The sequence below is a fragment of the Brachyistius frenatus genome, unplaced genomic scaffold, assembly GCF_029030835.1.
Source record: "Brachyistius frenatus isolate BFR_SWC_R1_liver_20210118 unplaced genomic scaffold, ASM2903083v1 Contig_4, whole genome shotgun sequence".
NCBI classification, from domain to species: domain Eukaryota; kingdom Metazoa; phylum Chordata; class Actinopteri; family Embiotocidae; genus Brachyistius; species Brachyistius frenatus.
The window spans coordinates 1,550,589-1,562,500 of record NW_027210603.1 but is presented as its reverse complement, the minus strand read 5'-3'; the positions used below and the strand labels follow the sequence as shown (position 1 = coordinate 1,562,500).

Genomic DNA, 11,912 nt, shown 5'->3' with positions numbered 1-11,912 from the left:
TTTTTTTTAGCAGTTTAATGGATGAAGACATTGACGTGCAAAGAAAGATGAGCGTGACTCTTACTATGACTCACAAAAAACTGTTGCAACTGTCGATGACTCCTCCGAATTCAACGTGTAAGTGTTCGGAAAGCCGGACTTATGACCTAGATGTATGATTATTGCCAAACTCTTATCTTCTCTGATGATAACAACAAAAAAAATGAATGTAAAAGTATATTTAAACCAGATGTAAAACAAACATGCAGTACGTTGAAGTAGATAAATGTGTCACGCGTGTTACATGGTACCAGCAGGAACAATGAGCCGAATGTTCAGCTGTGACGCCGGTCCTGAAACCGGAGTCCCGTCTGCTCGGCAGACGATCACACGGCCGACAGCCCAGATAGGTGGAGTTTCTCCCCCGGGATCCAGTTTAACCTGCTTTCTTTCTAGTATGACCGAACCCAGGAAAGAAAAAAAATCGACACGTAAACTCCCTCAAAACAAAAGGTCAAGCTGTTTCCTTTGAAGGTCCATCCTCCCTGACAAATGCTTCACAAATAGAAACATGGCACGAGGCCAGCGCTTTCACGTGGAGCGAGGCTTACCGGCCACGCAGTTGTAAATGTCCACATGAGAAAGGACAGATTTGTTAAAGCAGGGGTGTTTCCCCCATCAGACATGACACGAGCCTGTAGTTTGTATGTCATACGTGCACGGCCGGAGGGGCGGGACGGCATGAGAGGGGGCAGTCGGAGAGGAGGGGTGGCGCAGCGTATTGTTTATTCTGTATGTCCCGTAGCGGCACAGGTCACATGCTGCAGCCTGTGCCTGACTACAGCAGGGATGATATTCTCAAGCAAGCAGTCCCGTCAGTTTCCAGGAATTAGTTATGGAGCATCAGATTAGGGGAGTGTTGTTTTTTACACCGGGGGGGAGGAGGGGGGGGGAGGAAACAGAGTGTGGGCGTGGGTCTCGTGCAGGTGACACACATGTCCAGAAAGCTTTATCTTTCCTAGAACGACAACAACAACAACAACAACAACACACAGGAAACTGTAAAAATGTGTGTGTAGGGTGAAGTTACAGCCCCGTCTGCACACACACACACACACACACACACACACACACACACACACACACACACACACACACACACACACACACACACACACACACACACACACACACACACACACACCAACCAACCACCTTGCATCCAGTGTCGACACGTGTGAGCAGCGGCATTAAGGAGGCACTTAGAGCTAAACAGAAACCGAGCACGTGTTTTCTGAAGGAGAGACGAGGGAGACTTTTCTCTGGTGATTCAAGGTCCTTGAGAGGAAATGTGGGCATAATGACAGTTGTAGACAATTCAAGGATATTGTTACAACTTCAGATAGCAGCTGACCTTTTTTTTTTGTCTTTTTATTTTATTTATTTTTTTGAGTCAGAATAGAACAAAATGTAGATTTGTGCCACAGACCTGAATAACGATGCCGATCTTTGCGTGACAGTAACACCGTGACATGCGATCATGAGGATGTGGTGCAGAGTCTGAATGAAGACTGTGAAGCCATTTCTGCACATTGGAAATGTGACAGTTGGCAGGTCTGAAGGAATTCAGATAGCTGACACAGTGAACTCACAGCAAATTAATAGGTGTACTTGTAAAATGTGTGGAATAAAGGCGAGGATGCCAAACTAAGCACACACACACACACACACACACATATATATATATATATATATATATATATATATATATTCATGTTTTTTAAATCATGAATATCTGCAGTAGCAAAGATTTGGTTGTCATGTCTTCGTTTTATTCCCAGGATACCACAGATTCCAGTAACTTTGCCCTCCTCCCATTCACCTAATTACACCAAATACATTACCCAGACTGAGAAAAATGTTCAGTGTGAAACCGGTGACGAGCAGCAACGTGACTGTTACCCTCTGCATAGTTTTCTACTGAGTCTGAGGAATGCATCAACCTATAGCAGCCGTCTGTAGTCACGGCATTAAAGCCATCTCTATTCCAAACGTGATCTGCCCCAGCGCTTGTTATGGCACTGCTGCTGTTGTCTACACGGGACTGCGCAAAGCAGCCTTGTGAGCCGGGCGGGAACTGTGTCAAGAGTCCATGTGAGCTCCTGGTCAGGTGGCTGGCGGATAGATGGGTTTGCAGGCCCACAGCCAAAGCGGAGGGAGGGAGGGAGGGAAGGGAGGGAAGGGAGGAGGCGGAGGCGGAGGCGGCAGGAGGGGAGGAGAATAGAGAAGAAGGGAGGGGGCAGGAGGAAGGAGAGTAGAAAAACGACTTGTACTGAAATGCAGGCAGGGAGCTGGCTGGCTCAGGCTGCACGTGAGGGGCAGTCTTTCATCTCGCGGGAGGAACATTGCCTGAAAACAAGAAGAGGGGGCGGGTGGGTGGGCGGGGGGAGGGGGGGAAGAGGGATTAGGGGTAATGGGGCATTTCCGACGTAATGTGACATCTGGTCACGGCCTGTCTGTCACTCATTGTGAAGTGAATCACTGTCATAGTACGATATGATGTTATCTCTTTTATGGTGTTTTGTTTCCAATAACAGTGTGATATGATACAGCAACCGAGAGATCAAGGTTATCGCAAATAGCTTCATTTATTTACCAAAAACACTTCCAGGATGTCAGCAGGCTGGTTTAAAAAGTAAAAAAAATTTTTTTTTTTAAGATTTAGCATGACTCGGCCTTTTTTTTTTTAATTTAAAAAAAAAAAAAAAATTTAAATTTATTTATCTTGATTGTCAGGTTAGAAACGGGGAAACCTCAAATATCCAGGTCAAAAATGTTGTTGGTCTGGCTAAATCTTTTCTAAATTCTTCACCATATCGGACGTTTGTTGTCCCAACACGGTCAGGCTTTGTCTTTCTGTGTGTTTGCTCAACACTCACGCTCTCGCCTATTTTAAACAAAGACCCAGACGAAGGCCACTGAAGTGAGAGTTCACCCCCCGATCTTCTTGTTCCTCCAGGTGGTGTTATCCTGTACGCCGGATCATCCGGCAGCGCCAGTCCGAGTCCTGGCAGCCCCTCCAGCGGGTACCAGACCCAGTCGCCCTCCTCCCACTCGCAGCCGTCGTCCCCGGAGAGTGGCTCCTATCAGGAGATTGGATCCCTGAAGCAGAGAGGGGAACTCGGGGGAGGAACACCTTCCCCGAAAATGGTCTTTCAGTTCCCCGAAGTAAACAGCGCCCCAGTGGCCCAGTTTACGACGGTGTCATCGGCGACCTACAGCCATCCCACGGTGGCCAAGAGGCCTTGCGGTTTCACCGGCACATTCACCAGTAAGTACCTGCTGCGTCCTGTTCCCCTCCTTGTGCACCTGCCTGGACGTTGTGATTGGATTTCAGTGTCTGATAATGGACGTGTGCTTCTTCCGCAGAGACCGGAGGCATGGTGCTGTTGTGCAAGGTGTGCGGCGACATCGCATCCGGGTTCCATTACGGCGTTCACGCCTGCGAGGGCTGCAAGGTGAGACCAGACAAAAACACGCCCGCCGTGTCACGGCCTTGCTTTTTTTTTTTTTTTTTTTTTTATGACTCGGGAAAATGTTCTCGCACGTTGCCACAAAAGCACCATCCTTCATGTATCTCCGTTCTTCCTGTGTCTTCTGCAGGGTTTCTTCAGACGCAGCATTCAGCAGAACATCCACTACAAGATGTGCGTGAAGAACGAGAACTGTCACATCATGCGCATGAACCGGAACCGGTGCCAGCACTGCCGGTTTAAGAAGTGCCTCTCCGTGGGCATGTCCAGAGATGGTGAGACACCATATTTACTCACATGGAAACCAAAAGTGAAGTTGTTGTTTTGTTTTTGTCGTTTTATTTCTGTGTAGCAGTGCAGAGGAGATTGTTTTATTGATATATTTACACAGAAAGCTTCCTCGGATGTGTTTTTCTTTAAAAGTCCAAATTAATTCCCGTTGTAGCTTTTGACAAAAGAACGATCCTTCTGTTCTTAAACGGGTCCAGACTTGCCTCATCTTCATCTTCTTTTCATCCTCCTCTTCCTTTTGTCTTTAGCTCCCCTCTGCCCTCTCCCCCTCCCCCCCTCCCTCCTCCTCCTCGCTCCTTGCACTGCTGTCTGATTTATGGCCAGAGGAGCTTGAGACTCCCAGTAGTCATCAGTCACGTAGAAACTGTGAAAGAAATAGTTTATTTTTGGAAATGAGGGCACAGAGTTGTTGATCACCCCTCGCGGTTCACCGTGATGTACAACTTCTCCCGACACTTTCCCAACCGTCATTTGACACATAATGTTATTTAGTCCTGTTAATCATGAAAACCTGGATTTGCTCGGCTTTTAATTTTAAATAATATTAAGGCAGCTAACCTGCACTTCTGCATCCCTCCGCCCGCAGGAGTTCAATCTCTCGGGATGCAGCTAAACTAGGTGATAATAAATCATGTTATTTTTTTTCTGGAGCAAACATTTTTAGTTGACCCAAAAAAAAAAAAGCCAGATTGTGTGTGTGTGGGGGGTGAAAAACCATCTGCGGATTCATGGGATTGACATCAGGAAGCCATCTTTTTATTTTCTGAAAAATGCCCACAAATTAGATAAAAAAATAATCCTTTTGGGGATGATTGGTGGTTTTCAACTACTCCTACGTTTTCAAAGTCTTTAACTCGACGACATGATACCTGCTACCCACTTAACTTCTGATGATCCAATTTATTTCCCACCTTCCTCCTCTCTCACCTGCCTCTCTTGTCATTGACCTCTCCGCCCGATCACACACTCGGTCCCTTCGCTAATGACATCATGCTCAGCGCCGGTGACCCAGTGACCTACTTCCACAGAAAAAAGAGAGTGAGAGCTCAATTAAAAGGCAGATAGAGAAGGATAGAGAGTGGTGGGGTGTTGGGGGTGTGTGTGTGTGTGTGGGGGGGGGGGGGGGTAGCATACAGCGTGCTATAAATAGGACTGTCAGTGGAGGTGCAGAATTGAACAAGAGGGGATTGTAAAGGCTGAAGAGGAGGATGAGATGAAGGCTTTAGTGTCCGTCTGGTGGTGTAACAGCTGTGATGGAGGCAGAACAGTCTGAGATCTCGGGATTAGTAATCCACGCAGCTTGGATGTAGGAAACATGTGAGAACAAGGACCGTTTCAGGTTGTTCAATGTATGAATCAAAGTGTCAGTAAATGCTAACGGGACGCTCTCCTCTGCTTGCTGTCCTCCTCAGCTGTGCGTTTCGGACGTATTCCCAAGCGGGAGAAGCAGAGGCTGCTGGACGAGATGCAGAGCTACATGAACAGCCTCAACGAGTCGGCCTCCATGGAGATGGAGGTGTCGCCTCCCGCCGAAGCCCCCTGCAGTCCCCAGAACCAGCTGAGCGAAGGAGCCGGCTCCATTTTGCAGTCTTACCACGTCGACAAGAAACCGCTCAAGAGGACCGCCGCCAACAGCAACCTCAGCACTTCCTCTTTCCAGAGCAGCTCGGCGCCGGAGCCGGCGCTGTCGCACGCCACGACCCAGACGCAGCACGCGGTTCAGGTGGAGCAGGCCAACCTGATGACGAGCTACCAGGTCCACGCAAACTTCCCCGTCGCAGCCGGCAACAACGAGTGCCCCGCTAACACGAACGTTGACAACGCCAAGTACACATTCTCCCCCAACCGGAACCAGTGCCCCGTCACCGGCAAACTGTCATCTCACTCCTACGCAGCCAATCAGAACAGTTTCGCAACCCGGGATTCCCACAACCAAAGTCCCTGCCCCTGGAAGCTGAACGGAGGTGCCAAAGTGCTGGTGAGTCTCTTTTTCCTCTTTTAACATCTTTATAAATCAATTAAATTCCTGTCAATATAAATACCATAATGCCTCTCTTCCTCTCCGTGTCTGCTTCCTGCAGGCGTGTCCACTCAACTCGTGTCCTGTGGCTCCGGCCAGTCGCTCCAGCCAGGAAGTGTGGGAGTCCTTCTCCCAGTGCTTCACCCCCGCCGTCAAAGAAGTGGTGGAGTTTGCAAAAAGCATCCCGGGCTTCCAGACTCTCAGCCAGCACGATCAGGTCATGCTGCTCAAATCTGGCACCTTCCAGGTACGTCCATTCAAACAGCTGCCGAGAACTTTTTATTCATTTATTTCCCTTCTGTTTTTTTTATTGAGTCCTTTCTGTTGCTGACTCGGTTTTGTTCTCGCAGGTTCTCATGGTGAGGTTCTGCTCACTGTTTGACGCCAAGGAGAGGACGGTCACCTTCCTCAACAGGCAGACGTACTCGCTGGCATCGCTGAGAGCTCTCGGCATGGGCTCCCTCCTGGACGCCATGTTTGATTTCAGCGAGAAGCTCGGGTCTTTGGGCCTGGAGCCGGACGAGATGGCGCTTTTCATGGCCGTCGTGCTGGTGTCTGCAGGTAAGACTCGGACACTTGGATGCACAGAACGTATACGCAGACGCAGACACGTCGATCTCGTGTCTAACCCCGATTTCTCCCGCCTGTTTCCAGATCGCTCTGGCATCGTCGCAGTGGGAGAAGTGGAGCAGCTGCAGGAGAACCTAATAAAAGCGCTGCGCTCTCTCATCACCAGCCGCCGCCCGGACGACAGCACACTCTTCCCAAAGCTGCTGCTCCGCCTGCCGGACCTGCGCACCCTCAACAACCATCACTCCGACAAGCTTTTAGCTTTTCGCATCGACCCCTGAGCTCAGACACGTCGCAGCTTCGTGAGGTGTCGGCTTTCGGGAACCTCCCCGCTCCCCATGCAAGCCTGGCTTGCTCCATTCAGTCCACTGGCCTCTGCATGGTGGACAGTTGTTGTGGGAGCTGTGCCGAGTCTGACGCCGCGAGAGAGAGAGAAGAGAAAATAGGAGCGAAGAACGACGGCACAGCAGGAGGTGGAGGCCCGTTGAACTTCAAACTGATCTCTCCTCCAGTTGCTTCCAGATGGACTGCTGACAAAAAAAACAAAAAAAAAACACTATTAAAAACATAGACTGTGTTCTTCCTTGAGTTTTTCAGTCAAACACCACCACCTCTCCCTTCTGGCGTTCGTCAGAGACCGAGTTTTTTGTTGTGAAGACCAAAAAGAAGAGAGAGCCTGCTGTTCCTCTCCAGACTTCGTTCTCCTGTCCCGGCTCACAGAGCCAAGAAGAATGAAGCGCACGCTCTCGTCCAGAGACAAAGGAACCTTCACCAATAATGATTTCTTACTGTACATTCTTGATGCAAGTGTAAAGGCACTTTTCAGTGGATTCAGAAAACCTCTTAAATCAATATATTACATAGCAATAGCAATGTCTAACACACCGTTAGGAGGACAGTTTGTGTTCGCCCTGTTGAAATGACATAAGCTATTTTCACAACATGTTAACATGTCGGGAAATCTTTACGAAAATCACCCATTTGTGATTGAAATGTATGACATTTTTAAGAAATGAGAATACGTTGCATTGTATTTGTATACGGAAATCAGGGACAAATTATTGGTCCTTTTCGACCACGTCTGATGGGTTCTATGTTAAGGTTGTAAATTTTGTACATAAGCATTATTCTTGGTTCGTACCCTTGTTAGTTTGCAGATTCTTGGATATGTAAATGAAGTTATAGAACTGAAATTATTGTATGACGTCACACATAATAGATTGCTCTACAGACTGCAAAGAGAAAGCAGCATTTGAACCATATGCTCTGAGTATAAACTTTTTATTTGAAGATATATAATTGAAATAAATGTATTGTCAACTGACAGAATCGGCTTGTGAATATTTTGTAAATGTTTTACGATCGCACCACAGAGAAACCATGTTTAAATATGGGTATACAGCGCTTTTCCACGGGCACATCCTTTATCGTTTTTTTCCTCGATGTGATGCCGAGGCATACCGTGGAGCCGTAGCCTAGCAACAGAGGCCATCAGCCAATCACACTTGAGACCTGAGAGCCATTAAGGGGGCTTTATTCCTAACAAGAAAACATCACTTGATTTTTTTTTCGAGAGCGTGATTAGTAAGTAAATGTAATTTTCAAGACTGTCGTACTTCAGTAAATACAAGATGTTTTTTTGCGACTTTTCATAGACTAGGGACGGTAAGTCGACTGAGAGGGATGTTGTAGGCTCAGATGGATTCTGCCTGATGATATATGCAAATAGGCCTCTGAAAGGCAATTTGTATTCCAGGTTGAATGGGGACTAGTGTATGAAAATCCTCTGATTTGTATAGTCGGCGCACCAGACGGAACAGGGAGCAGCTCTCACCCCTGCTATCACTACAGGGTACTTGAAGGTCTGGGAAAGTTATATTAGCAGAAATGTTTGGGAACAATTTCCATAAACAGCAACTTTGCCCTTCAGAAGTCTCCACAAAGAACTCCGTCACTGACCTAGTTTTTTTTTTTTTTTTTTTTTTTTTTAAATGGACTGACGCAGACAGGACAGTCTGATACCTTCAGTACTGCTAATATCAGACAGATACATAAGGTTTTGCATAATAGCACAGATTTACATCTATATTTTGAGTCTCCAAGTGGTTATTATGCCTGAATATGTGGCTTCTCATTATTTTGAGCTGCAGCTGGACAAAAACAATAAATCGCCTCGACATTAGGTGATTCATTTATGAGCAACAGCGTGTACAGTTTATCCATTGGTGCCAAGATGTGAAAAATGAGCATCAGCCACTGGCTTCCCGTTTATTCTCATGGCTGCGTCAGAATAAAAAAAAAAAAGTACAGAAAGTCCTTTTCTGTTGGAGACCATAGTCCCATGTTGGTGCTCTGACACCACCAGTGTTCCAGTCCTTTCTATGGCTCATGTTGAGGCTTCACACGCCCCCTACTGGACACGACAATAACTGCAGGAACACGTTTTAGCCTCTCGGTATCTTTCCTACTGTATTCTGGTTATAAACAGAAGACCTATATTAAACAGAAGATTTATGGTCTGGCGTCTTGACAACGCTGCAGATGTGGCTATTGGATGTAAGAGACTTTAATGAACTTTTACTTTTTAGGCTTTTAATGTGATTAGTAAGCCCTTCTCAAAAACATGTTTTTCCTTCTTCTTCCTCCAGTAAAGTTTGAGCTTCACGGTGCACAATCTGCAGAGTTTAAAACTAGAGGGCTGTTTTCACAATCATCTGCCGAAGGTTAAAACTTCCTCTGTGCTCATTGAAAGTCTCATTTCAACGGGTGGGCCTCTGAGCCAGTTCAGGCTACGGTAGATGACACTGCGCTTCCGTAAATATAAACTATAAACTATATATATATATATATATATATATATATATATATATATATATATATATATATATATATTACTGACATTAAAAACACATAAATAAAAAACACATAAATAAAACTTTATAGTATATATATATATATATATATATATATATATATATATATATATATATACTTTTATTTCATTTGTGTTGTTTACAATCATTTTCTAATGATATTTTGTTTTAATGTCAGTAAAATGCTTAATAATGGATTTTAGATTCCAAACTTTCAGTTCAGCCGGAAATGACGTATAAGGTCAGACCTGCGGGGTCAAAGGTAGAGTGACGTGACCTGGACGTGAACCCCAACAGGCGCAACGGTCGCGACGCTAAATCAACTTTTGGATTTCTTTGAGAGGCCAAAAAAACAACAACAACAACAACAACAACGTAGAAGATCAGAGTGAACAACCGACGGCGGGACCTGCAGCTGATCCGGTACCGGAGCACCGGGACTGTTTCTCAATCAGAGACCGGGGAGCTAACGGTAACGAGGAAGCTAACAGCTAACGGTAACGAGGAACGGCTGAAAACGTCGCTGAGAGGTGACGCAGCTTCCGGTCTCCAGCTTTTAAATGTTGTGTATCATGTTTATGTTGATTTGTTGATTTTCTGTCTCCTCCTGCAGTTCACCTGCTCCCCCTTTAAAGGCCTAAAAATGAACTAGTTAAATACATTAAAATTAGAAAAACAAGAGTAAGAAAAGTGTGTTTATGATGTCACCTCACAGGTGGTCTAATTTCACTAATAATGACGATAATAATAATAAACTTTATTTTTATAGCACATTTCATACAAGAAATGCAGCTCAGTGTTTTACAGCAAGAAAATCACATGGTGTTTCACATAGAAACGGATATAAAGGAACATTTCAAAATATAGAGAAGAAGTGAGATGCGTGAGAAAACAGATTAAAAAGGATCAAATTAAACAAATGGAGTTAAAATATAAAATAAGCAATATGCATTTTAAAGGCGCGGTAGTTCAAAGTGCAAGAGAGCTTCAAGAGTAGGTAGTTAAAGGCTGAAGTAAAGAGAAATGTTTTTATCTTTCTTTTAAAGGTATGAACTGAGCGTCCCTGATCTCCATCAGGTAGTTTGTTCCACAGCTTTGGAGCGAAGCTGACAGAAGCTGAATCCCCAGTTTTCTTTGGGCGGCAGCGTATGATGAAGTCAGTTTGATGATCTTCCTGTTAACTGTCGGTGGTCGATGCTCTAATCACCGACATGTTTTTCACGACAGCCAGTTTGTAGCTGCTGTTGTATAATGTTTGTGTAACAGGGCTGTTTGTAAGTAAATAGTGGTGGTCGCTGTTTTATAATCAACGTTTAGTGTGTAAATCTGGCTTTCCTCTGAGCCAGTGTATATTTTCTCTTGTATGATTACCATCCTTTTCACAGACAAACATTGTGAGTAGTTAAAAGTGTGTGTATATATATATATATATATATATATATATGACATAATCATGTAAGAAAACGTACAAAAACAACGTATATCTTAAGGCCTGTATGATTCATATAGTGTTGTGGGTGATGGTATGTGTTGGCCGCCTCATCAGGAATATTATCTTGTCCTTTGGTGCCATCCAGTGGCCAAGAGAAGTAACCGTGTTTGATTGATTTAAGATCGTTTCAGCTGCCTTCAAGCTGTTAAAAAATCTGTTATTTCAGTTTTAGGAATAGCTTTTCCATCCCAGATGTTTTACGGGTTGCATCTGAGCTTTTATTTTACACAGTTATACATGTTTTTATTGGTAATTAAATTGTTTTTCTTTGCACAGACTCGTGTTTTGTTGCAAGAAATCCAAAGTCCGGTCTTTGTGTCTGCCAGATATTATATTATCATGGCTTTCAACCTCCTCGCCGAGCAGCCTTTTTACACTATTCTTCTGGCATTCATTAAAATTACATCAATAAATCATGAAAATAAATATCAAGGAAATGTTTACACGCATGTTTCCTGTTCGTTGCGTTCACAGTTGTAGGTTAAAGGGGAGTGAATGCAAATGAGTCAGAGTAGCAGCGGATCAAAGCTCTACGGGTAAATCTCCATGTGTTCGCTCCATAATGTTCTTACCGTCATGCTCGTTCGTGTGCCGGTTACCAAAGGAGTCTCTTACCTAAAGAAATGATGTCATATGTTTACTTGACCTCTTTGCTACGAATACGTCTGCATCCCCTCTCGTCTGAAGCCGTGCTTGATTGTTCCGTTTATATAAATAGCAAATGCCAAAAGACTGATGTGTATGACACAAAGCCCAGACAGATTGATTGATCTTAATAGTTGGTGTTATGTTTTTATTAAGCCAGTGTAAGATATTAATATTATTAAATCTATTATAGGATGCTGCTGATCAAATCTTCTCCCAGTCTCTGGCCCTGATTTTTACCCTTGAGTGGATTAAGATAGTTATGTAATGTATATGTAATTCAGATATGTAAGGGCCTTTCTGGTGAGCACTAGGATGATTAACTATCCTGGAACGCCATTCAGAAGCTCTCTGCCTGCAGACAGACACGTAAACGACGCCCCTGTTTAGCGGCCGCGGTGGTACGATCCGGCTCCATCTCAGTGTTTTGGGACTAGCTGGCCAGTACTATAACGACCGCACCAGGGGGAGGACGGGGTGTGTGTGTGTGGTGGGGGGGGGGATCAGGA

The 11,912-nt window shown here is 44.9% G+C and overlaps 1 protein-coding gene across 1 annotated transcript in view; it reads left to right on the top strand.

The window, feature by feature from the left end:
- LOC138626914 (nuclear receptor subfamily 1 group D member 2-like) overlaps positions 1-7,722 on the top strand; it is a 10,047-nt gene extending 2,325 nt beyond the window's left edge. Inside the window, exons 2-8 of the mRNA XM_069708914.1 lie at positions 2,999-3,310; positions 3,409-3,497; positions 3,643-3,787; positions 5,216-5,781; positions 5,885-6,070; positions 6,174-6,384; positions 6,478-7,722. Of these exons, the coding sequence (XP_069565015.1) occupies positions 2,999-3,310; positions 3,409-3,497; positions 3,643-3,787; positions 5,216-5,781; positions 5,885-6,070; positions 6,174-6,384; positions 6,478-6,674 (1,706 nt within the window). The 3' untranslated portion in view covers positions 6,675-7,722. The remainder of the gene's footprint in view (positions 1-2,998; positions 3,311-3,408; positions 3,498-3,642; positions 3,788-5,215; positions 5,782-5,884; positions 6,071-6,173; positions 6,385-6,477) is intronic.
- The last annotated feature ends 4,190 nt before the right edge of the window (positions 7,723-11,912 follow it).